This window comes from Dasypus novemcinctus, chromosome X, assembly GCF_030445035.2.
Source record: "Dasypus novemcinctus isolate mDasNov1 chromosome X, mDasNov1.1.hap2, whole genome shotgun sequence".
NCBI classification, from domain to species: domain Eukaryota; kingdom Metazoa; phylum Chordata; class Mammalia; order Cingulata; family Dasypodidae; genus Dasypus; species Dasypus novemcinctus.
This window is the reverse complement of record NC_080704.1, coordinates 9,936,614-9,961,413: the sequence shown is the minus strand read 5'-3', so window position 1 is coordinate 9,961,413 and position 24,800 is coordinate 9,936,614. Positions and strand designations below refer to the sequence as shown.

Genomic DNA, 24,800 nt, shown 5'->3' with positions numbered 1-24,800 from the left:
AGCTGGCACAGCAAGATGCCACAACAAGAGAATCAGAGGAGAGAAAAGAAGAAGATGCAGCAGAACTGGGAGCTGAGGTGGCAAGAGAGTAATCGCCTCTCTCCCACTCTGGAAGGTCCCAGAACTGCCTAATGAGAACACAAGCAGACGCAGAAGAACACGCAGTGAATGGACACAGCTAATGGAATGGGGGGGGGGGGAGATAAACAAAAAATAAACCTTAAAAAAAGATTAAAATAAGTGAAGTACTCTATGGACCAAACCGGCTTCTGGTCGACGGCCTGTACGACATTTAAAGCGGCTACGAGAAACGCTGGATTCTGCCAGCTTGAGTCTGGCCTTCTTAGCCTGAAAGACCAGCCGATGGGGCAGAGCTGTGCGGCTGGAGGGGGCGAGGCTGCCTCTCTCCTCTGCAGAGCCAGCGCCAGTCAGAAGGCAACGGGCCACTTGCCTGCAGGACCCTCAAGTCTGCAGCACCCGCCCGCCGTCCATCCTGCGCTCTCATCCACACGCCCAGCACTTGCTGGACATCTCCCCCAGCCCAGCTCTCTCAAAGCCCGCAGCTCACACTATCAGCTCTCCAGGCTGCCCAGACGCCGGGTGGTCACAGGTGGGGTCACCCCAGATGCCAGGTGGGCACAGGCAGGCCCACAGCCTCCCCCAGACGCCAGGTGGGCACAGGCAGGGCCACCCCAGACACCGGGTGGGCAGGAGGCAGGGCCATCCCAGACGCCGGGTGGGCAGGAGGCAGGGCCACCCCAGAGGCCGGGTGGGCAGGAGGCAGGGCCATCCCGGACGCCGGGTGGGCAGGAGGCAGGGCCATCCCGGACGCCGGGTGGGCAGGGGGCAGGGCCACCCCGGACGCCGGGTGGGCAGGGGGCAGGGCCACCCCGGACGCCGGGTGGGCAGGGGGAAGGGCCATCCCAGAGGCCGGGTGGGCAGGAGGCAGTGCCATCCCGGACGCCAGGTGGGCAGGAGGCAGGGCCATCCCGGACGCCGGATGGGCAGGAGGCAGGGCCATCCCGGAGGCCGGGTGGGCAGGGGGCAGGGCCATCCCGGACGCCGGGTGGGCAGGAGGCAGGGCCATCCCGGAGGCCGGGTGGGCAGGAGGCAGGGCCATCCCGGAGGCCGGGTGGGCAGGAGGCAGGGCCATCCCGGACGCCGGGTGGGCAGGAGGCAGGGCCACCCCGGACGCCGGGTGGGCAGGAGGCAGGGCCATCCCAGAGGCCGGGTGGGCAGGAGGCAGGGCCATCCCGGACGCCGGGTGGGCAGGGGGCAGGGCCATCCCGGAGGCCGGGTGGGCAGGAGGCAGGGCCATCCCGGAGGCCGGGTGGGCAGGAGGCAGGGCCATCCCGGACGCCGGGTGGGCAGGAGGCAGGGCCATCCCGGACGCCGGGTGGGCAGGAGGCAGGGCCACCCCGGACGCCGGGTGGGCAGGAGGCAGGGCCATCCCAGAGGCCGGGTGGGCAGGAAGCAGGGCCATCCCGGACGCCGGGTGGGCAGGAGGCAGGGCCATCCCGGACGCCGGGTGGGCAGGAGGCAGGGCCATCCCGGACGCCGGGTGGGCAGGAGGCAGGGCCATCCCGGACGCCGGGTGGGCAGGAGGCAGGGCCATCCCGGACGCCGGGTGGGCAGGAGGCAGGGCCATCCCAGAGGCCGGGTGGGCAGGGGGCAGGGCCATCCCAGAGGCCGGGTGGGCAGGAGGCAGGGCCATCCCAGAGGCCGGGTGGGCAGGAGGCAGGGCCATCCCGGACGCCGGGTGGGCAGGAGGCAGGCCCACAGCCTCCCCCAGACGCCAGGTGGGCACAGGCAGGCCCACACCCTCCCCCAGATGTGAGGTGGGCAGGGGGCAGGGCCACCCCAGATGCTGGGTGGGCACGGGCAGGCCCACAGCCTCCCCCAGATGCCGCGTGGGCACAGGCAGGGCCACCCCAGAAGCTGGGTGGGTGCAGGAGGGGCCACCCCAGACATCGGGTGGGCAGGAGGCAGGGGCCATCCCAGACGCCGCGTGGGCAGCAGGCAGGGGCTGCCCCATTCGCCGGGTGGGCAGGAGGCAGGGCCACCCCAGAAGCCCACAGCCTCCCCCAGACGCCAGGTGGGCACAGGCAGGGCCACCCCAGACGCCAGGTGGGCACAGGCAGGCCCACAGCCTCCCCCAGATGCCGGGTGGGCAGGAGGCAGGGCCACCCCAGAAGCCGGGTGGGCACAGGCGGGGCCGCCCCAGATGCCGGATGGGCAGGAGGCAGGGCCACCCCAGACGCCGGGTGGGCACAGGCGGGGCCGCCCCAGACGCTGGGTGGGCAGGAGGCAGGGCCACCCCAGACGCCAGGTGGGCACAGGCAGGCCCACAGCCTCCCCCAGATGCCAGGTGGGCAGGAGGCAGGGCCACCCCAGAAGCCGGGTGGGCAGGAGGCAGGGCCACCCCAGAAGCCGGGTGGGCACAGGCGGGACCACCCTAGATGCCGGGTGGGCAGGAGGCAGGGCCACCCCAGACGCCAGGTGGGCACAGGCGGGGCCACCCCAGACGCCGGGTGGGCAGGAGGCAGGGCCATCCCAGACGCCGGGTGGACACGGGCAGGCCCACAGCCTCCCCAGACGCCAGGTGGGCAGGAGGCAGGGCCACCCCAGATGCCAGGTGGGCAGGACGCAGGGCCATCCCAGACACCGGGTGGGCACAGGTGGGGTCACCCCAGCTGCCAGGTGGGCACAGGCAGGCCCACAGCCTCCCCCAGACGCCAGGTGGGCACAGGCGGGGCCACCCCAGATGCCGGGTGGGCACGGGCAGGCCCACAGCCTCCCCCAGACGCCAGGTGGGCACAGGCAGGGCCACCCCAGATGCCGAGTGGGCACAGGCAGGCCCACAGCCTCCCCCAGAAGCCGGGTGGGCACAGGCAGGGCCACCCCAGACACCGGGTGAGCACAGGCAGGCCCACAGCCTCCCCCAGATGCCAGGTGGGCACAGGCGGGGCCACCCCAGACGCCGGGTGGGCACGGGCAGGCCCACAGCCTCCCCGAGACGCCAGGTGGGCACAGGCAGGACCACCCCAGATGCCGGGTGGGCAGGAGGCAGGGCCTCCCCAGGACACTGGGTGGGCAGCAGGCGGGGCCATCCCAGACGCCGGGTGGGCACAGGCGGGCCCACAGCCTCCCCCAGATGCCGGGTGGGCACAGGCGGGGCCTCCCCAGGACACTGGGTGGGCAGCAGGCGGTGCCATCCCAGACGCCGGGTGGACACAGGCGGGCCCACAGCCTCCCCCAGATGCCGGGTGGGCACAGGCGGGGCCTCCCCAGAACAGTGGGTGGGCAGCAGGCGGGGTCATCCCAGACGCCGGGTGGGCAGCAGGCGGGGCCTCCCCTAGATGCCGGATGGGCAGCAGGCGGGGCCTCCCCTAGATGCCGGGTGGGCACAGGCGGGGCCTCCCCAGAACAGTGGGTGGGCAGCAGGCAGGGCCATCCCAGACGCCGGGTGGGCAGCAGGCGGGGCCTCCCCTAGATGCCGGGTGGGCACAGGCGGGGCCTCCCCAGAACAGTGGGTGGGCAGCAGGCGGGGCCATCCCAGACGTCGGGTGGGCAGGAGGTGGGGCCGCCCCAGATGCCGGGTAGGCACAGGCGGGGCCTCCCCAGGACAGTGGGTGGGCAGCAGGCGGGCCGCCCCAGGACACTGGGTGGGCAGCAGGTGGGGCCACCCCAGACGCCGGGTGGGCAGGAGGTGGGGCCGCCCCAGATGCCGGGTGGGCACAGGCGGGGCCTCCCCAGGCACTGGGTGGGCACAGGCGGAGCCGCCCCATACTCCGGGTGGGCACAGGCGGGCCCGTGGCTGCCACGGGCGCCCGGCCCCCGGGCCAGGCTGGAGCGGGCCTCCTCTCTGCAGGGGCGCTCCTCCAGAAGCGAGCGCGGGCCCCTCCCTTCCTACCGAGGTCCCCGGGCATCGGCACCGCCGGGCACTTACTACAAACACTACACAGGGCAAGGCGGCTGAAAGCTGCTTTCCACTTTTTAGAAAAACTTAATATTTCAGTTTTTCCTGCGAGAAGCGCATGTTACTTTTATACCATAAAGGGTGGTCCCTCATTGATGTTTCACTGCTAGGGCCCTTTAATCCCAGTCCTGGACGGCGGAGGGAGCGGAGGCAGGTCCTGCAGGCCTCGGGGAGCCTGTGACCCTCAGTCTTAGCATCTGAGGGTCACACTGCGGGAATCCCAGAACCACGCGGGGTTTGCTCCGGGGCGCTGACTGCATGCTCTGCTCTCACTCCAGGCACAGGGCACCCAGAGGGCCCCTCCCCCCATGCCCATCCTCAAAGCCCCGACTAGGTGCGAGACCCCCAGCACCTGCCTCAGCAGCCTGCACGCCCCCGCCCGGCACCGGGGCGAGTCCAGCCGGACCCAGCCACGGCCTTCCCTGTGATCCTCCCTCCTCCCGCCAGGACCCCTATCCTCGAGAGCATGGCCAATTCCACTCCACCCCCCTTCCAACTGTGAGATCACCTCCCCTCACTTCCCGGGGGCTCTGTCTACACTGTGACACCACCTCCCCTCACTTCCCGGAGGCTCTGTCTACACTGTGACACCACCTCCCCTCACTTCCCGGGGGCTCTGTCTACACTGCGAGACCACCTCCCCTCACTTCCCGGGGGCTCTGTCTACACTGCGAGACCACCTCCCCTCACTTCCCGGGGGCTCTGTCTACACTGTGACACCACCTCCCCTCACTTCCCAGGGGCTCTGTCTACACTGCGAGACCACCTCCCCTCACTTCCCAGGGGCTCTGTCTACACTGTGACACCACCTCCCCTCACTTCCCAGGGGCTCTGTCTACACTGCGAGATCACCTCCCCTCACTTCCCAGGGGCTCTGTCTACACTGTGACACCACCTCCCCTCACTTCCCGGAGGCTCTGTCTACACTGTGACACCACCTCCCCTCACTCCCCGGAGGCTCTCTCTACACTGTGAGACCACCTCCCCTCGCTTCCCGGGGGCTCTGTCTACACTGTGACACCACCTCCCCTCACTTCCCGGGGGCTCTGTCTACACTGTGACACCACCTTCCCTCACTTCCCGGGGGCTCTGTCTACACTGTGACACCACCTCCCCTCACTTCCCGGAGGCTCTGTCTACACTGTGACACCACCTCCCCTCACTCCCCGGAGGCTCTGTCTACACTGTGAGACCACCTCCCCTCGCTTCCCGGGGCTCTGTCTACACTGTGACACCACCTCCCCTCACTTCCCGGGGGCTCTGTCTACACTGCGAGACCACCTCCCCTCGCTTCCCGGGGGCTCTGTCTACACTGCGAGACCACCTCCCCTCACTTCCCGGGGGCTCTGTCTACACTGTGACACCACCTCCCCTCACTTCCCGGGGGCTCTGTCTACACTGTGAGACCACCTCCCCTCGCTTCCCAGGGGCTCTGTCTACACTGTGACACCACCTCCCCTCACTTCCCGGGGGCTCTGTCTACACTGTGACACCACCTCCCCTCACTTCCCGGGGGTTCTGTCTACACTGTGACACCACCTCCCCTCACTTCCCGGGGGCTCTGTCTACACTGTGAGACCACCTCCTCTCACATCTTGGGCTGTGGTGGGGGTTCTGTGTGACCTCCTTTCACATTTTTGCAACACATACAAACAGGTCTTGAGCCTGACCAAACATGTATCTCAACTTGTTTTGCACAAACAACCAACAAACAATTCCTATCTCACCCGTCCCTTGTTACCCCAAGCAAATCCTACAAAAACCTTATTTCATTATCAAGCACTGGGTATCTATCGGGTCAGTAGTTCATATTCTTCATTCAGGCATGTTTACATGAATTTAAACACATGCAAACATCACTTATCTTCAAATCTTTGCATTAGAGATTGTGCTTTTAGTGTGCTCCTCGTTGCTTTAAAAAAGGGCAGTCCTGAGGAAACCAAGAAAAACACTACCCTTTCCCCAAACTTCTTTTCATTTCTAAACTGAGTGTTTCAACTGCAGCATTTCTTGCTGATACTTCAGGAAAAACTCGTTCTCTGGCAAAGTTAAAAACAGCTTTTCGACACTCATGTTCTAAAGTTTCTCTGACTGTGGCTGCTCTTAAAAATATACACAACGATTCTGCAAATTGCTGGTTTTGCAGCTCAGAAGGAGAAAGCTCCCGGAAGGGGTTTCTGCGGGCGGTGAAGCCCCAGCTGGCGCAGCAGCGGGACGGGGGAGCCCGGCCCCAGGGCCATGTTGATGCCGGCGCCCCCACGCCCACTCCCACAACACATCCCCCAGCCCCCTCCACACGGTCCCTGCGACAGGCTGACGAGCGCAGCGACGCACGGCGCCGGGGCCCGCCGAGCCCAGCTGGGCCTCCGTGATGGTTGGGGCCGCCCGGTCACAAAGCGGCGATTGTGCCTGGCGGGGGCCGCGGGGGGCCGGTGGCGGCCGCTGACCCCGCCATGCCTGGCTTCCGGCAGGCACACCCCGCGCACGTCCCGGGCCTGCTCCCGAGGCCACGTCAGAGCCGGCTCTGCCTTCAGGAGTTAAGTGCACTCAGCGTCAAAGCCGAGCCCCGTGCGGCTCCCCAGGGCACCGACCTAAACCCGCTGCTGCGAACCTGGGGTTGGGAGGTCCACGGTTGCAACTGGACGTCCCACCTGTCACACGCGATTCTCAGGCCCGAAAGAAATGGTGCGTAAGGGACCTGCTGTGTGCACACTCCCCGCCCCTCCTAACCCGCCCCCGCAAAATAAAGTTCCCGACTCCCCTGCAGAGATCTCCAGTTTCTTCTCCCACCCACCCTCCTCACGTGGGAGGGGACTGGACTCTGCGCCTGCTCTAACGCTATTGTCACGGCCGTCACCCAGCTACGCTGGCGGCCTTTTAAAATCAGGGCGTGCAAGACGGCCACAAGCCCAGCCCAGCTGCAGGGGCCTTGCACACAGACCTCCCAGGTTCTCCCCGTGGAGTCAAGTGCCTTCGGCTCCAATTTAAAGTTCAAAAAGCACTGAGACAGTAAGTCCAGTTTGGAAACTCTTGCCCCTTTCCCTACTAGCCCCAAACCCTTAGAGGCCATCCAGTTTCAGACTGCGCCCCGGGAACACAGCTGGCTACCGGCTTGTGAAAGCACCCCCCGAGCTGGGTATTTTGCTGAAAGCGTTTCATCCAAGCACGTTGAAATGACTCTCTCACTTTGTCAACATAAAGGACCTTACTGTAACAGAAAGGTGGCAGCCATTCTAAGAACCCTGGTGCCAGCGTCGGCCGGGAGCGCCGGGGCCCCCGACGGCCTCCCTCGGCAGGCTGGGGCACCACACCCGCCTGCTGCTCCTCGCTGAGGCTGGAGAGCCAGTCGTAGCAGCCGCTTTGCTCCGGGGACAGCCGGGCGGCCTGGCCACTGCAACCAAGCACGCCCAGCGAAAGGCAACTTCTCAGGGGCCCCCAAATCCCAAAGGCACCCACCTCAGAGCAGCAGCAGGGCCCTCCTCAGGACACACCGTGGAACAAGTTTGTTTCCCCGGCTCACGAGGGTCTCCGGCCGGCCTTCGTGGCTCCACAGGCGCTTCCTGTAAAGGGTGACACGAGGAGACGCCGCGTCGTCACGTGCCGTCCCGAGGGCCGCCAGCCTCACGAAACCCCCTCATTTGTGGGTTGGCCTGGCACGAGGGCACCACGGAGTCCACGCCGCTGCCTGCAGTGCCTGCCAACTTGGCCGCGTGACCGCAGGCTCGGCTCTACCAGGGGTTTCTGAAACACCCCGCAGGCCTGGGCGTCTCCTCCTGCTCCGGGCAGGCAACGCCCAAGTGGAGTGCAGAGAGCATTGCCACACGGCCAGCCGAGAAGGGAAAACCCAGCAGAGCTGGTTCTCGCTCACCGCGGGGACCCCCTGAGGGCCAGGACAGCTGGACGGCGGGCCTGCTCTCCCCGCACTGGGGGAGTACGGGGTCCGGGCCCCCGAGCAGGGGCATGCCGCCTCACGAACGCACGGCCCCGGCGCCCACAGCTCCTCTCGGCGCCAGCACGGCCCGGGGCCGGCGGGCAGCTCTGAGACGTGCGCAACTAAATTTTATGTACTGACTCTACAGGGCCCGGTCAAAGAAACTGCAGCGGACACTGTAGAGGGTTTTTTCTTCAAAGTACAGAAATACAAACATGACTGGCAGGGGAAAAAACCTGTGTACGTGTGTCAACTCTGAAGCAGAGATAAGAATATGTAGTTTTCTACGGAAGCAGGAAACAAACTCTGGGTCCAAACTCTTAAAGGAAGTGCAGTAGTTTAAGCCTCTGAATTACAGCTCGCCTCAGGGCAATCCTTGAATATATTTCCCAATAAAAAAGGAATACTAGAAAGAATACGATCCATATGAAAATGAGTGGGACCGCCATTGAAAGCTGGCTGCACTAGGTCACCTTAAGCCTGTAACGAAGGTGCCCCGTTTTCATTTAAGAGGGGTGGGTGCCCTCTCTAGTCCCCCAAGCTCTCTGCTGAACATGACCTTGGGGCAAGCCAAGGGCAGCGAGGCAGGGGGCTGCGATAAAGACCTGGGGGTGTGACACCACCGCAGGGGTCTCCACCAGCACCGCGCTGCAGGGTGGCCTGAGGCAACCCGCGGGGTCCCTGGGGCAGCCTCTTACCTGGACGTAGTGATCGGCGGTGGGCGACGACCTGGAGCGGCCATGCGCGCACCGCGGCCTCTCGCGCGGCTCCAGCCCCACGTCCAGGATGTCGTCGGCCGAGTGGGACCTGCCCGCACCCCGGGCCTCCAGGGGGGCGCGCTGCTCCTGCCAGGAGGCCTGGTACTCCGCAAAAGTGCCCAGCCTCCGGGCCGGCCCCGCCTCGGCTGTGGGCCCGTGCGCGCTTGGGGGCTCCCCGGAGGAGGAAGAGGCAGCGGCATGGCCCGTGCCCTCACGGCCCCGCCCAGCCGGCCGCGGTCTGTCGGGGGGCTCCTTGGGGAGCCCCCAGAGGGCTGTTCTCTGGGGGGCGGGTCTGCTGGTCTCCTCGAAAAACTTGCACCTGTCGGCGAAGGTGCCCACCGCCGCCTCGGGCGTGCCGGGGTGCTGGGGAGGACGGCGGCCCCCAGGGAGCCCCACCTCGTTCAGCTTCTCCGGCTCTGAGTAGGACTTCAGCTTCTGCTCCGCGGTGAAGCGCCGGCGGCCCCCGACGCGGGAAACGGGCGGCGCGCCCCCCGCGGCCGAGAAGGGCTTGGCCGCCCGGGCCCCCCCACCCCTGGGCGGCAGCGGGCCCGCCCCCGGGAGCACGGCCGGCCGGGCTGGGGTCCAGGTCGCGGCGCTTGAACGAGGTGGCCCTGAGCACCCTGGCCTGGGCCTCCTGCAGATGGGCCTTGTAGGTGCTGCTGCAGGAGCCTCCCGGCGCCGCCCCCTCAAGACAGCCGCCGGGCTCCTCGTCGGCCGCCTGCGCCCCGGGCAGGCTCACGGAGCTCCTGCTCTTCTGCAGCCTGGCGCGCCGCAGCTGGATCTCGTTGCGCAGCGTGGTGGCAAAGCGGTCGCTCCTGCGCGCCTGCTTGCCCGCCTGCGCCTCGACGGGCAGTGGCTTCTCTGCGCCGCCGTCGGGCCGGCTCCTCCCCTCCTGAGTCAGGCAGTGCAGCAAGGGCGTCTTCTGAGCAGAGATTGAGCTGCTGGCTCCGTCAACCCACCGCAAGTCTTCCGGAACCTTCCTCTGAGCGGCTTTTTCCACGGGGCAGGCCCCCTGAGGCTCTCCGAGTCCCGTGGACCAGGCCTCCTCTCGTCTGTCCGGCGGGCAGCCCCTGCCTCTCTCTCTGGCGTCGAGGGTCTCGACCGGCTGAGGCAGGCGACATCTCAGCTTCGGACCCTCCTGAGACCCTGGCGCCGCGGCTCCCGGCCCACACTTCCAGTATTCCCCGAGCTGAGCGGCCGGGGCGCCCGCCAGGTCCGGCTTCCTCGTGGCCGCACAGTAGCGGCTCTGCGCGCTGGGCTCCGGCACGCCAGCCCCGGCCCCGAGCCATCGGAGCTGAGTGGGACTGCTGCCCTGGGGCCAGGTGGTGGCAGGCTCCTGCTGGCCCCAGGAGGGCGGCGGGTGCCACGGCTCCCCACGCGGCGCAGCGTGCCAGGGCCCCTCGTCGCTGCACTGGCGGGGGTGCTGGGCCCCATGGGACGAGGGCGCCAAGCTCACGTCTGTGCTGGACAGCGAGGCCTGGAGCCTGCCGAAGGACCCCGGCGGGCCGTGCAGGCGGGGACCCGCGCCGCAGCCCGGGCCCCCGGCCCTCCTCCCGTCCCTGGGCGTCAGCCTCTGCTGCGGCTCCCAGAGCTCCGGCCTCCAGTCGCCCCGGGCCAGGACGGGCAGGGGATGCGTGCCGGCAGCCTCCGGGAACGGAGGGCCCATGGTGGCCGCGAAGCTGTCTCTGCGGAGAGGTGGCGGTGGCGGCGGAGGGGAGGAAGGGGACTTTTTCTTATCAGGAACATACCAGACTGGCCCAAGCATGGGTCTCCCAGGAGGTGGTGGCCTGGGCTCCAGATCGTCCTGCCCGGGGCTCCGGGGAGGCTCGTGGTGCACGGCGGGCGCGCGGCCCTCGAGCCGTTCCTCCAGGCCTGCAGCTCCACTGCCGGCACCCTCTCCCAGGCCGGTCTGGTGGAGGGCACTGTCCAGGCAGGAGGCGTCGGCCCTGGGCACGGTGGGGTCGGGCGTGCTGGAGCTGGTGGAGAAAGAGCCGTAGGCCGAGTCGCGCCGGCTCGGGCCGCCCAGTGCGGTCGATGCTGCCGTTGGACTTGGCGGCCGAGAGGCGTCCCGAGGAGGGGGGCCGGCAGGGCTGGTCCAGGCTGTCGACGCTGCCCAGGGAGCTGAAATGACCCGAGGTGCGCTGCAGGGTTGCCTGGTCCCACGCGACGGACAGGTCCTGCGAGGAACTGCAAAGCAAGAAGAGCAAGGAACGGTTTCCCGACGGCTCGGGGGATGGCCCCGCGGACGCGTGGAGACAAGATCCCGGGATCCAGAGGGTATCTTCCCGCCCCGAGGCACAGCGTGGCGGGGAGCAGCGCCGTGGGGCAGGCTGGGGGGCCGTGCCCGACACGCAGTGCCGTGAGGACCAAGCAGGGACTCGGAATGCTGGCCAGGTGCGCCAGCAGCCCTGAGCACATGCACCCACGCTCCACCAGGCTCTAGCCAGGCACCCTGCACGAGGGGATCAAAGGGATGATGGTTCCTTGTGTGCGGAAATCAGGTGAAGTGCAAACTTCTGTGCCCATACATAAGGCTTGCTGGGACCCAGTTACACCCTCTGTGGATGTCATCGATGACAGCTTTCGCGCTTATCAGCTGAGCTGAGAGTCGAGACAGAGACCACGTGGGCCCTGAAGCCTGAAATACTGACGCCCGGGCCCGTTACGAACAAGGCGCGCTGGCCCCGGTTTAGTGCGAAACCATTCTAGCTGCGGGTTCTTTACACAAAGAAGCGATCAAATAGGAAGGGGTGTAACATTAAAAGAGAAAGCTCAGGGGGAAGCAGCTGTGGCTCAATCAGCTGGGTTCCCATCTACCATATGGGAGGCCCTGGGTTCGCGTCCCGGGGCCTCCTTGTGAAGGCAAGCTCGCCCACGCCCTTGGAGAGCCGACGGCCTGCGTGCCGCGGACAGCTGGTGCAGCAAAGTGATGCAACAAAGGGAGACAAGCAAACACGGAAGAATGCGCAGCGAATGGACACAGCAAGCAAGCCGCAATGGCAGTGGGGGGGTGGATAAATAAATAAATACATGACTTTTTTTTTTTTAAAGAGAAAGCTCAGGATATCGCTCCTGTTCCCAACTCAAAGGACCGTGTGGTGCTGAGGAGTGAACTCGGTCCCCCACGAGGCAAGTGCAAGCCCAAACCCTCGTGGGCGTGGACATGCCGGTCAGCAGGGCCTGGGAAGAAGTTATTACAGTGGGCTGTGGGTTCACCTGTGAGTAGGTCTTCCAAGAGCCCACTCAGCTGAGTCAGGGTGGCACCCAAGCCATGGCGCCAGAGCCTTTGTGGAGAGGAGCTCTCGACAGAGCAGGAGTGGAAGCCCCGGGCAGGGACAGCAAGGCCACCCAGGAGCCCAAGGATGCAGCAAGCCAGCACCCGCATGCGGTCGACCTGGGGCAGGCACGGGCCGTCCAGCCCTGGGGCTGGACTTGGAGCTCACAAGCCTGGGCCAGCCCATTCCCGTGGCGAAACGCGCCACGGCGGCCCGGGCAAACGGTGATGGAGCCAGCGGCCTCACCAGGCAAAGCAAGCAAGCTGCAGGAGAGCAGGTCATGCAGGGCCAGGCGTGACCAGTGTCTGTAGAAGGGGACGCTGGCGTGCCTCGTGGAGGGAAACGCGTGCCTACCTGGCATGGTGCCGGGTGTGCCAAGGAGGACAAGGGCCGGGGGCGGTGGGCTGGGAGGCCGGCGTCTCAGGGTGGCTATCAGAGAACTTGGTGGCGTGCCAGGAGTGAGGCCTCCAGCTTGGCTCGTTCCTCCTGAAAAACAGACAATTTAGGGACTTCACACAGATGACAACGGGCCCCAAGACGGGAAGTGGACAGAAAGAAGTCGCATCGCTGATGGGACAGCTGATTTCCACTGCAGCTGGCAGGAACACGCTTGCTTGACTTTTGTAATCAACTCATTTGCCCCAGTGTAAAATGTGAACCAGCCCTTATTCTTCCAAACTTATTCTTAAACAAAGTCTCATTGGGAAGTGGGTTTGGCTCAATGGATGGAGCATCTGCCTACCACATGGGAGGTCCAGGGTTCAAACCCCGGGCCTCCTGACCTGGGTGATGAGCTGGCCCACGTGCAGTGCTGACGCGCGCAAGGAGTGCCGTGCCACGCAGGGGTGTCCCTGCGTAGGGGAGCCTCACACGCAAGGAGCGCACCCGTAAGGAGAGCTGCCCCAAGCGAAAAAAAAGTGCAGCCTGCGCAGGAGTGCGGCCGCACACACGGAGAGCTGATGCGGCAAGATGACACAACAAAGAGACACAGATTCTCGGTGCCGCTGACAAGAATGCAAGTGGACACAGAAGAACACACAGCGAATGGACGCAGTTGACAACTGGAGAGGGGGGAGGGGAGAGAAATATATAAATAACAAACAAAATAAATCTTAAAAAAATTTTTTAAAAAAGTCTCATCTTCAAAAGTCTTTTATTCTTAAATACGTAAGTGGATAAATCTTGCCTCTAACCCCCGGAAGACCAAGAATACCATCTTCTCTGGCTCCTGTCTCAGCACAGGGCCCCGTGGCCTCCTTGAGGAGAAGAGCTCAAGGGGCGCCCCAGGGTGGGGAGGCCTGTGGCTTGGTCTTCGTTTATCTACATGGCTGACCAAGTACCTGCGGGCCACCCCATCCTTAACAAAGCCTCACACTACCTGGCGTAGGTGGAGCCACCCAAGGGTCCCACGGCCAGCAGGCTCAAGGCCGCACAGGCCAGGCAGGGCTTCCCAACGTGGTAGGAGCCGCCTCCGACCCCACCGCCCTGTGTCTGCTTATCGGTTTGGGGCCACATCTGCCCTGGCGCGGCGAGGCGTGCCCAGCTGAAATGACCTACTACAGAAGCCGTGCAAACAGAAAGCCACCAACGGGATATTGCCACAGGTGCAGACCCCTCCCTGAGCTTGCGCCTCATCCGGTTCGATGGTATTTAGTGAGCGGCTCACTCCGCTTCTCCAAGTCAGGACCGTTTATGGCCCAGTCGCACACAGAGAGAAAGCTCAGCGGGCCTCTTTAGGCACTGGAGACGACACATGCTTCCAGGCAGGCAACGACATTCAAGAATATTAACAAGTAGGGAAGTACATCCAAAAAGAATTTTACAATACAAGTTTTTGGATGACTCAGATCATTTTAAAGAGAAAAGAAAGATGGCAAATTGTGGGACATATTTACTTTATAATAGTTTCACACGCACCGAAGAGAAAACATGAAAGAGACAAACCCAGTGCCCCACAGAAGTGGAGAAGCTGTAAACCCAAGGCTGTGCCTCCCGGGATTTCTTGAAATCCTCGTAAGGAAGGTCCTGGCCGCAGAAAAGGAAGACTCTTTCGGTGCAGTAACATGCACAACATCTCTCATCTTCCCTTATGGATAACTAACGGAGGAAATAAACTCGACTGATGCACACTGGGGGTGGAAAAGGCTTGGAGGAGCAGGCCCTGACACGCGGGGGCAACGGCAGCTCGGCCCTGCAAGCGCAAGGGCTGGGGCCTGCTGCGTTTTTGGGGCAGCAGCACTCCCCTGAGCCAGAGCTAAGAGACAGAGCTGGCTGTGCACGGGCCACGTTCTGGGGTTTCTGTGCCACCCCTTGGCCCCGCTGTCCCATCCAGATTCCAGCAGAGAGCCACTTGGCGAAACTTCTAGACGCCTCTCATCACGAGAGAGAGCTGCAAGCAAAGCACGCAAAGCCCGGCACCGAGGCCCCACCGTCAGCCTCGGCCCAGGGAGCAGGGGCGGCCCTGCCTGCTGGTCTGTCAAGCAGGGCGGTGCCCTGCCTCTCGGGGACGGGACGAGGCCACGGGCCTCCCGAGTGGACAGCCGGATGCTGCCGGCCGGCCTGGCTCAGGCGCCTGCTCGCTAAGCACCCGGACTGCTCTGTTCACGACACGGCTGTCATGCCCTGCCACGGGCCTTCGTGGCCCTGCACGAGCTGCCCCGGCTCTGCTCCTCCACCCAGACCCCATCTGTTGAGAGAATGGCCTTGCTCAGTCCTAGGAGCTGGCAAGGAGGCGCTTCTAAGACAAACACAGCTCAGCGGCCGGGGACCGGCCCACGGAGAGAGCAAGCCGGCCCGAGATCCCACGGCCCTGCGAGCACTGCGCCACTGCGCCATGGCGCCGCGACCAGAAGGCAGCGCTGGGAAGCAGACGGTGCGCGACCCTTCTGGGACAGCACCTCACGCGACACCGGGTGAAGGGGCTCGGCTCGCTCGGGACGCTAAAGCGTCAGCGGTTTGGGCTGCGACTCCCGCGGCAGCGCGCCAGTGAGCTTCAACCACACCCAGTCACCACGGCTGGGTGCTGAGCTCCGAGCGGGGTGGCGGTGTTTGCTTTTGTTGTTCCGTGACAGCCTTTTTTGACATTTAATTCACGCTCCACACAACTCACCCATTTAAAACATACAACTTAACCATCTCTCATAGAGTCACAAGGGGGCACAATTATCACCACAATCAATTTCAGAACATCTGAGCACCCGAAAGAGACACCCTGTGCCCCTTGGCAGTCGCCTCCACCCCCGGGGCCCTGGCGACCGCCGGTGTACTTTCTGGCTTTGCCTCTTGCAACTTCGCAAGAGGAGAGCCGTGCGCTACGCGCCCTGGTGCGGCTGGCTTCTTTCGCTCAGCGGAATGTTCCCAGGGCCCTTCAAGCGTGCATTCGTCTTTGCTTCTCTTTAGCACCGAGCAGTAGTCCACCCAATGGGCTCTCTACTTCCCATTCGTCAGCGGACGGCACGTGGGCTGCTTCCACGGGTGGGCAGTAATGAACGGTGGGCTGTGAGTCCTTGGATACGTTTTGTAGGGCCGCAGTTCCTTGTTTTGCAGGAATGTCTGTATTGGGGAATTCGTCGCATCTTGTGATAACGACTTAAAAGTTATCTGTGGAATTTTCCCCTTTAAAATTTTACAAGGAGGAACTCCAAACCATCCACAGGCTTCTTCATGAATTGTCAATGCTGCAGATGTAAACAAAGACCATCGGGAGGAAGATATTAAGTAAAAAAAGAGGTTCCCAGCAAGTGCTCACTAGGTGGCACCTGAAAATAAGACTTTCCAAGAACACCTGGAAAACTCTATTTATTAGAATAAGTAAGTGCTTTAATGAAATCCCTATTCACATAAAGAGGAGCAAAATCCCTTCGTCTTCCTCAAAAAAAAAAAACAAAGAAATCTCATCAATATTGGGATTTCCCCTTAAGCTCGTAAAATAAAGCAAACAAGGACCAGCTCACAACATCGGTGGAGTTAGTCCACACCAACCAGTCCTGCTTAGCAGCAGTGAGGACTTGGCCCTCTGCAGCCAACAATCGGATCCCAGGCATGAAGCTGTGCAAGGCAGATATATTAATCAGCCAAAGGGGTGCTGATGCAAAGTACCAGAAATCTGTTGGCTTTTATAAAGGGTGTTTATTTGGGGTAAAAGCTTACAGCTACAACTACAGCTACAAGGCCCTAGAGTCCAACTCAAGGTTGGTTTCTCACCCAAGTCAGTTGCCCTGTGAAGTCAGGTGGTGGTCAATCTCTATGAGGGTTCAGCCTTCCTCTCTCTTAGCTACAGGGCAGCACAGGGCTCTTCTCTCTTCCTGGAGCCACAGGACTAAAGTTCTCTCCTCTTCTCTGTCATGACAAAGTTCTGGCATCTATGGGGCTCTCCCTTTCTTCCTATGTATCTTCTTCTGTGTCTTCTTAAGTATCAACTTAAACTGAGTCACATCCCAATGTTGTGGTAGAATCAGAGCCCTAATCTTAACATAATTCAACCAAAGCCATCGCAGCTGAATCTAACACACTCAAAGGGGAGCACGCCCGAGGAACAGGCCAGTTTACAAACATGATCCTTCTCTTTTTGGGGGTTCATAAATAATACCAAACTGCCACAGGGGAGGTGCACAGCTTGAGGGTGGCTTTTAGCCTAAACTGGGGGGGCTGAAAGGTGGGGAAAGACATCTTGAAAAAATTAATATATCGTGAGGCCTTGGGGCATCTTGAAGGGAAGTAGGAGCGAGGGGTGGAGTAGGAGCACGTGGTACAGGCACAGAACCATCAGTAGCTCCCGCCTTCCACAGGAGGAAGTACCGGCCCAAGGTTCCCCAACATCTAGCCCAGGGGCCCCAGCCTCCACAGCCCCTGGGGACTCAAGTTCTCGCCCACCCCCCAGACCTGTAGAAGCGTAAGCGCCACCCAGGGGAGTGGGCACGAGCCCTCTGTGGGTAGGGGGCTCAGATACCAGCTCGGGGTGAAGCCCTGCTCTAGCCCCAAGCTAGAGCACCTCCAGGTTTGCTCCCACCCGCTGCCATTGTCTTGGGGTCCCTCACGGTTTCCAGCTTTTGAGGCCCCGGCACGGCAGGCGCAGGGTCCGTCTGCACCTCAAAGGAGCGCAGCCAGCCTGTCCTCAGGAGACTGTCCGTCTCTGGCAGGAACCCCCCATGCTGCCATCCCTGCTTCCCAGAAGGCAGCACCTGCGGGTGTCCCGGGCGCTCTGCTGGAGTGCTGCTGGTGCCCATTAACCCAACGGGCCACCGCAGGAGGGCACTCTACAGACGTCCAGGCTCCACCGTCAGCCACCTCAAGGAAGGAGAGCCCGCGCCCCCCACACGGCATTCTGGGAGATGTGCGGGACGGCGCGCTCGTTTCCCACATCACGGTGTGGGCAGTGCAGTAGGGCCACGCTAGCACCCAGGGGCTCCTGGCCTTGCCCGTGAGCAGGGCCAACGAAGGGGGAACACTCCTCCCCAACCAAGGGGCCGGCCGGACGCGAAGCGGGGGGCCGCACTGGAAGCGGGCCGAGGCCGGGGGGGCGCCTCGCCACTGGACGGCGTCTCCCCTGCTCAGAGCTGAAGCAAGAGCAGCTGTCTCCTCTCGGGCTCCGAGGTCCCTCCCGGGAACAGCAGCAGAACACGCCAGGTCAGGAGCCCAGAGCTGAGCGGGCCCCAGGACTGCGTTTCCTGCTAACTCCTATAACCTTCAGACTGATAAAGCTGGACAGAAACGTCCCCGACTCGCTCTCCGGGTGTGCCCGAGGTCCCGCTTGACTCCCCCGGCACGACAGCACCCACTCCGGGCTGCCTGGCTCGTAGCTGAGCACTCCTTGGAGCCTAGTGGAGCAGTGTGATATGGTTACGAATTCCAAAAATAGATACTGCATTATGTTTGTAATCTGGTGTGTACCTGGGCCTGATTGAGTTATGATTAGGGCTTTGATTGGGCCAGTCATTAGGGCATTGAGTCCCTGCCCCTTGGTGGGTGGGGACTCACAGATAAAGGACATGGCAAGGGACAGAGTCGAGGGCTTTTCATGCTGCAGTTTTGATGTGGAGTTTGATGCTGAAGCTGGAGCCCCAGGGAGAGACAGAGAGCTGTTCACCTGATAGTCTCCAGCTGACCCTGTGGAGAGAGGCGAAGCCTAGAGAGCCTCATAGTCTACAGCTGACCTTGTGGAGGAACCAGGAGCTGAGCCCAGAGGAACCCAGGAAGCCTGAACCCTGGCAGGCGTCAGCAGCCTTCTTGCTCCAACACGTGGAAATAGACCTTGGTGAGGGAAGTAACGTATGCTGTATGGCCTGGGATCTGTAAGCCCTTACCCCAGATAAACACCCTTTATAAAACCAACCCATTTCTGGTGTTGTGCATCAGCACCCCTTTGGCTGACTGATACACCTAGAAAGGGCACCAACTGCTTTCTGGCAGGCATTCAACCACAGACTCTACATTTCAACACAGATTCCGGACAGAAACTCGGGCTGTCTGGGTGTACCAGGGCTAATACAACGAACACACGCAACCCTGAGCACTGACAACGGGGCCCTCCTGGAAACGCCTACTGCCGCGACACCTCCTCGTACGCGGACGCAAACGGACTTACGTGGTGGACACATGTGCCGTTGACTTTGCAGCAGAGGCCGGGTGAGCTCAAGAGCACGGCCCCCGCAACGAGGCTGGGCCCAGCGGCAGGTGCAAATGGGGGGCCCGCTCGCCTTCGGTGTGCCGGACAGAATGCTCTCCTTCTCCCAAGACCAAGCGGCCAGCGCCGCAGCTGCCGGGAGACGCGAGCTTCCTGCGAGCCCATGAGCCCGCTCCCTCCCAGGCAGCGACGCACAGCACTCGGCCGCGTCACCCTGCCACCAGCCGCCGGCTGGCTGACAACGGAGCCTGTGACACAGAGCAGCCGGCCACCTGCGGGGCGCTTCAGCAGGCGAAGAGGCCAGGTGGCGGCGGTGGGCAGTCCACGGACCCGGCGCACGGAGCCCCTGGCGCCTCCGGAAGCACAGCCCGTCCGCAGCCCACCTGGGTCCACTCCTGCTCTCGGGGCGAGGGGAGAGCGGCGTCTTCCCCACACAAGGGAGGTGAAGATCCCCGACCCGAGTCGTTTCAAGGGAGGAAGGCCGCCTGGGAGGGAGCAAATGGCCACACGCTCAGCCTGCCGCGAGGAGGCCCGTGTGCACAGACATGGCCTCTGGCAGCCATCCCTCCTGGGGGCCGCCCGGGCCGCTCCCCGCTCCTGTGCCCTCAGCCCCCGAGAGCGGCCGTGCTCAGGGCTGCTCGCCAAAGCTCCACCAGAGCATGGACCCTTCCGGGCCAGGAGCCAGCTGGGCGCTCGCCACGCCTGACCCTTTCCTCCCAGGACTGCGTGCGGGCTTCCCATCTGCGGAGATTCGCCCCTGGTCTTAAAAAGGTGCTTTTAACTTCACTGCTGACATTACTGTTCATTTCTCAAGTCCTCGAACCGCAAGTGGACATCAACTGCACAGGGTAAACCCCGTTACTCAGTCTCAGTTCCTCTGGAGCCTCCAATCAACATGCAAGGAAGGAAACGCCGTGTGTTCTATTTATTTTACTTTTTTAAAGGCTTATTTTATATATTTATCCCGCTCCCCCTTGTTGTTTGCGCTCACTGTCTACTCTTGGTCTGCTCATCTTTTTTTCTTAGGAGGCATCAGGAACTGTACCCAGGACCTCCCATGTGGGAGGGAGACACCCAAGAGCTTGCGCCACCTCTTCTCGCTCCGTGTGCTTTAATACTTCAGAAAGCATCGACGTTTTCAAACTAAAGTTTATTGACATCAGGGCCCAGCTTTGTTATCAGCATGTATTACGTGCTACAAAGGTCTGCTCCCCTTATGACAATTTTATTTTTATTGTACTCAAGGCGGATAAGAAAAACCAAATTCTAACCTGTTAATGCTTTCGACTTAGAACATAATCATCCTACAGCATCAGAGATGTTTAGGATCAAACTGCTTTCCTAATTTAAAACTCCCTTAAACCACATACTAAATCTAATTCTGAATAGAAATAACTTCCCCCAAAACCAAGCATTTCTGGTCTATATAGTTTATTCTTTACCGCTGATCTTATTTCATAAAAACAATCACGGAAAACAGCCTAAACAACCGGGATGTCTCTCCAGCATACACTTCAGCCTCTATTCTGTTTTAACAAGGAACTGAGCACGGCAACCATCAGCCACGATCCCCAAAAGGCTTGACTATATAATACTATATATAAGCTCTTCCCCAGCCTTCGGCAGGTGAGCGCGGCCCAGCACAGGCTCGCTCGGCGCACACCCCGCTCCAGCAGGCTCCGCTCCCCGCGAGGGGAAGGACGGAGGGACACGACCTCTGACGTCGCGGCCAGCCGCCTGCTCTGGCCACGCCAGGGCGCGAGCGCCGGGGCTTCCCGCACGCCCGTGCTAAGCCCCGCTGCGGCCGCACGGCCACCTGCCCGAGGACAGCGCCGAGGCTCAGGCGCCAGAGCCCACGGCGAGCCCCCCGCCCCCCGCAGGCGCGGGAGCCTCAGTCCCCAAGCCTGGAGCCGCGGCGAGATCGGAAACCTCCTTCTCAGGGCCGGCCACCGCGGTCTAGGGAAGCCTCACGGGCTCCCGCCACGAACCCTCACCCTGAGTGAGCAGACACTGAGATGACGAACTCGGTCCTCCGAAGGGCTTAGGCAGGGGAGACGCGAGCCCAGGCCTCAGCGACCGGGCCAGGAGCTCCCTAACTAGAGCGCACGCGCCTCGAGGGCGCCGACGGCGGGCAGGCGCTGACGTGTGCTTCACTGCAGCACCGCGCGGGAAACAAAACCAACACGGAAACATAAACGGGGGGAAAACGGCAAGAGTAATCCCAAGCTTTAGAAATCATAGGGGTGACCTATGGAAGAGAACGTCTCCCGAGTGTTTGAAACGAGGTGCACTGGCGAGAGCGGCGCGGACCGCATGGAAAGCACCCTCGCTTCCTGAGGCGAGGAAAAGGGACGCTGCGTCCTAGGGGCTCCGGAGTTGTAAAGGGCCTATTTCAGAGCATCTGGTGACACAGCGACGCCCCCCAGCGCTCAGCGCGTACTGTGTGCCAGGGAAGCCCCGAGCACGGAGGGGGCCCGCCTACCACGGACCCCCCAGCACGGAGCGGGCACTGCAGTGCAGAAGGAGCCTTGTCCGTCCCGCCAGGCAGAGGCCCTAGCAGTCACGGGGGGGCACTGCAGTGCAGATGGAGCCCCACAACTGAGAGGGCACCACGAGCCAGGGAGAGCCCCATAACTAAGTGGGCGCCACGTGCCACATGGAACACCATTAACTGAGTGGGCGCCACATGCTAGATGGAACCCCACAACTGAGCGGGTGCCACATGCTAGGTGGAACCCCATAACTGAGCTGGGACCACGTGCTAGGTGGAACCCCACAATTGAGTGGGCACCATGAGCCAGGCAGAGCCCCATAACTGAGAGGGCACCACGAGCCAGGCAGAGTCCCATAACTGAGCGGGCGCCAAGTGCCAGGCAGAACCCCATAACTGAGTAGGCACCACGAGCCAGACAGCGCCCCATAACTGAGCGGGCGCTAAGTGCCAGACAGAACCCCATAACTCAGAGAGAACCACGTGCCAGACGGAGCCCCATAACTGAGTGGGCGCCAAGTGCCAGACAGAACCCCATAACTGAGAGGGAACCATGTGCCAGACGGAGCCCCATAACTGAGCGGGCACCATGTGCCACATGGAACCCCATAAGTGAGCAGGCACTACATGCCAGACAGAACCCCATAACTGAGCGGGTACTGCAGTGCAAACAAAGCCCCAAAACTGAGCGAGCACCACGTGCCAGGCAGAACCCATAACTGAGCAGGTGCCATGTGCCAGGTGGAACCCCACAACTGAGCGGGCACCACATACCAGGTGGAACCCCACAACTGAGCGGGCACCACATACCAGGTGGAACCCCACAACTGAGCGGTGCCAGGTGGAACCCCACAATTGAGTGGGCACCACAAGGCAGGAGGAGCCCCAAAACTGAGCGGGCACAATGTGCCACACGTGACCACAGCCCGCCAAGTCTGGGCAGACCTCCCCATTCAGCTGGCGCGTCCACCCTGCCCACCTTCTCCACTACCTCTCCAGGGTTCGGGCCACCCGGCCCCCTCCTGTGCCCTAAATCAGTGGGCCGAATGCAAGGCGGCCCCTGCTAGCCCTTCCCCTTTGGCCCTCGTTGTCGAGCAGCTGCCGTGAAAGAGCCTGTGGCCCTGGGTCAAATCCAGGCGGACCTGTTGGTCCCGGTCTGCAGGGGCGGGGCCCGCGGACACACCGCAGGTGGACAGCGTGCAGAGGCACTGGGCGTGGAAACAGCCGCCCACCCGCCCTGACCGCCCCCGCAAGCCCCACTGCCTCGGCCAAGAGAGGGACTGACACACCGCCGCCGGGCACAAAGTCCCACAGCGCCCGGCTCCACGCGCTCAGCCTCGCCCCGGACCCACAGTGGTCCCTGCGCCTGCCCTTGGACACCACCCACCTGGGGTGGAGGGAACAGGGGTGCCGTGACCCACTCTGCTGCCAGCCAGCACGCCCCGGGAGAAGGGCAGTGTTCTCTCCCTTGGGTCTGACAAAGAAGCTTGGCTGGAGAGCCGGCGAGCTGGGCCTCCTGCCCCATCGCTTTCCACGTCCCGGGCTGCAAACAGCAAGGGACACGCTGTCCACTGCCCGAGATGAGACCCCATGCCTGTGTGAAATGTGCCCGCTGCAACCCTACCCCGGCAACGCCCGCGATATTTTTTTAAATTATTTTTAAATTTATTCGCATGAAATTTTCAAGATAACCTTTTTTTTTTTTTGAGGATTTATTTATTTCTCTCCCCATCTCCCTCCAACTGTCTGCTCTCTTGTGTTCATCTGCTGTGTGTTCTTCTGAGTCTGCTTGCATTCTCGGTGGCCCCGGGAATCTGTGTTTCTTTTTGTTGCGTCATCTTGCTGCATCAGCTTTCCATGTGTGCAGCGCCATTCCTGGGCAGGCTGCACTTTCTTTCGCGCTGGGCGGCTCTCCTTAGGTGCGCACTCCTTGCGCGCGGGGCTCCCCTACGCGGGGGACACCCCTGCGTGGCAGGGCTCTCCTTGTGCGCATCAGCACTGCGCATGGGCCAGCTCATCACATGGGGCAGGAGGCCCGGGGTTTGACCCTTGGACCTCCCATGTGGTAGGCCGACGCCCTATCCGTTGAGCCACATCCGCTTCCCAACACCCGCAATTTTAAAAGCCCACCAAATAAAATGAGAGATGGCACAGCTGCCCCGTCGTGGGGAGCAGGATCTGCCTGGGACCCACAGGCTGACGTGGCGTAGAACCTGTGCCTGCGTGTTTCCAATTCTATGGGGACTGCTTTCCCACAGTCCCCGACACGAGCCAGCTAAAGGGGTGTCGGCCAGCTCTCACCCCAGGACCCTACCCCGACCTCAGCCCTTCCTGCAGTCACCCCTTCACGGGGTGCTGGAGACGGGGGGTGGGGGGAAGCTGAGCTGGGGCCCCGAGCTGGGCCAGGGAGCTCTTCACTGGGTCACCCCTGAAATGTGGCAGGGATGGTAGTCACACGTTCCCAGCCCAGGCTTTGGCCCTGCTCAGAGCCTCTTGATGAACTAGTTCCTTCTTTTTTAAGAGGACCCGGTCCATTCTGGATCTTTCCATACTATTCCGGGAAATGCCATCTAATTCAGTGACAGAAAGCAGAGGAATGGATGCCTGTGGCCGGGGACCCGGCAGGATGGGGAGATTTAAGTGGGGATTTAAAATCAAATCCAGAAGAAGGCCTGTTACGGGTTTAGGAAAACATTTTTAAAACCCTCTTTGGTGCTTTTGTAATAAGGAAAACAAATCAGTTTGGAGTTTCGCTCTGTAAAAAGTCCTCACGGGGTACTATCTTCAGGACTCAGATGGAATTCACCATGTGCTGGACGACAACCACGAAATCAGCATCAACCAGCACGTTTACGTTTCCAAACACTGCATTACTGCAGGCCTGGTTTCCAGCCAAAACCCAGGAGAGCACCTGTGTGCAATAAAAATCAATACAAACTTAACCAAAAACACTCAGAGCATAGTGTTTGAACAAGTGGCTTTGCTTTTTTTAAAGATTTATTTTATTTATTCATCTCTCCCCTTACCCTCCCCCCAGTTGTCTGCTCTGTGTCCATTTGCTGTGTGTTCCTCTGTGTCCACTTGCATTCTTGTCAGCGGCACCAGGAATCTGTGTCCCTTTTTGTTGCGTCATCTTGCTGTGTCAGCGCTCCATGTGAGCAATGCCACTCCTGGGCAGGCTGTGCTTTTTTGCACAGGGCGGCTCTCCTTACGGGCACACTCCTTGTACGTGGGGCTCCCCTACGTGGGGGACACCCCTAGGTGGCACAGCACTACTTGTGCACATCAGCACTGCATGTGGGCCAGCTCCACAAGGGTCAGGAGGCCCTGGGTTTGAACCGTGGACCTCCCATGTGGTAGGCGGATGCTCTATCAGTTGAGCCACAGCTGCTTCCCTGCTTGCATTTAGATCTTGCTATACACAGTGTTCAAAATATTAAATTCCATCTAAGCCACATAATGATTCCACATACCTCTCACTTAAAGGAAACCGAGTAGGCAGAACTTAAAATGGGGGCTCTAGTGGTATCCATCAGTTCTTCAGGGCAAATTTTTCCTTGTTCTCCCAAGAGTCTTTTAACCACCTGTCAGTGAAATCAACTCGCACACCCACTTCGGGCCTGTCTACCAACCAGTTTACACAGGGTGTGAAGGCCTTCTTTTAACAGATCCCAGGTGGGGTATCGACACCCTTCAAAACATACTTCTGGTTTGAAAAGGGAATGGCTACTAAACATTTGGAAA

The 24,800-nt window shown here is 61.8% G+C and overlaps 2 protein-coding genes across 4 annotated transcripts in view; both read right to left on the bottom strand.

The window, feature by feature from the left end:
* LOC131277185 (protein Shroom2) overlaps positions 1-8,779 on the bottom strand; it is a 75,501-nt gene extending 66,722 nt beyond the window's left edge. For both annotated transcript variants that reach the window (XM_058291304.2, XM_058291305.2), the window contains exons 1-2: positions 8,609-8,779; positions 7,436-7,539 (exon numbers count right to left, since the gene is read on the bottom strand). The gene's annotated coding sequence lies outside the window, so the exon portion shown is untranslated. The remainder of the gene's footprint in view (positions 1-7,435; positions 7,540-8,608) is intronic.
* Positions 8,780-8,879: 100 nt separating this feature from the next.
* The window catches only part of LOC131277186 (protein Shroom2-like), a 106,642-nt gene continuing 90,721 nt past the window's right edge, over positions 8,880-24,800 (bottom strand). The window contains exons 1-2 of one of the 2 annotated variants that reach the window (XM_058291307.1): positions 12,298-12,425; positions 8,880-10,855 (exon numbers count right to left, since the gene is read on the bottom strand). In XM_058291307.1, the coding sequence (XP_058147290.1) occupies positions 8,880-10,855; positions 12,298-12,304 (1,983 nt within the window). In that variant the 5' untranslated portion in view covers positions 12,305-12,425. Of the gene's footprint in view, positions 10,856-12,297; positions 12,430-24,800 lie in introns of those variants that run through there. The other variant, XM_058291308.2, reaches the window with a different exon arrangement.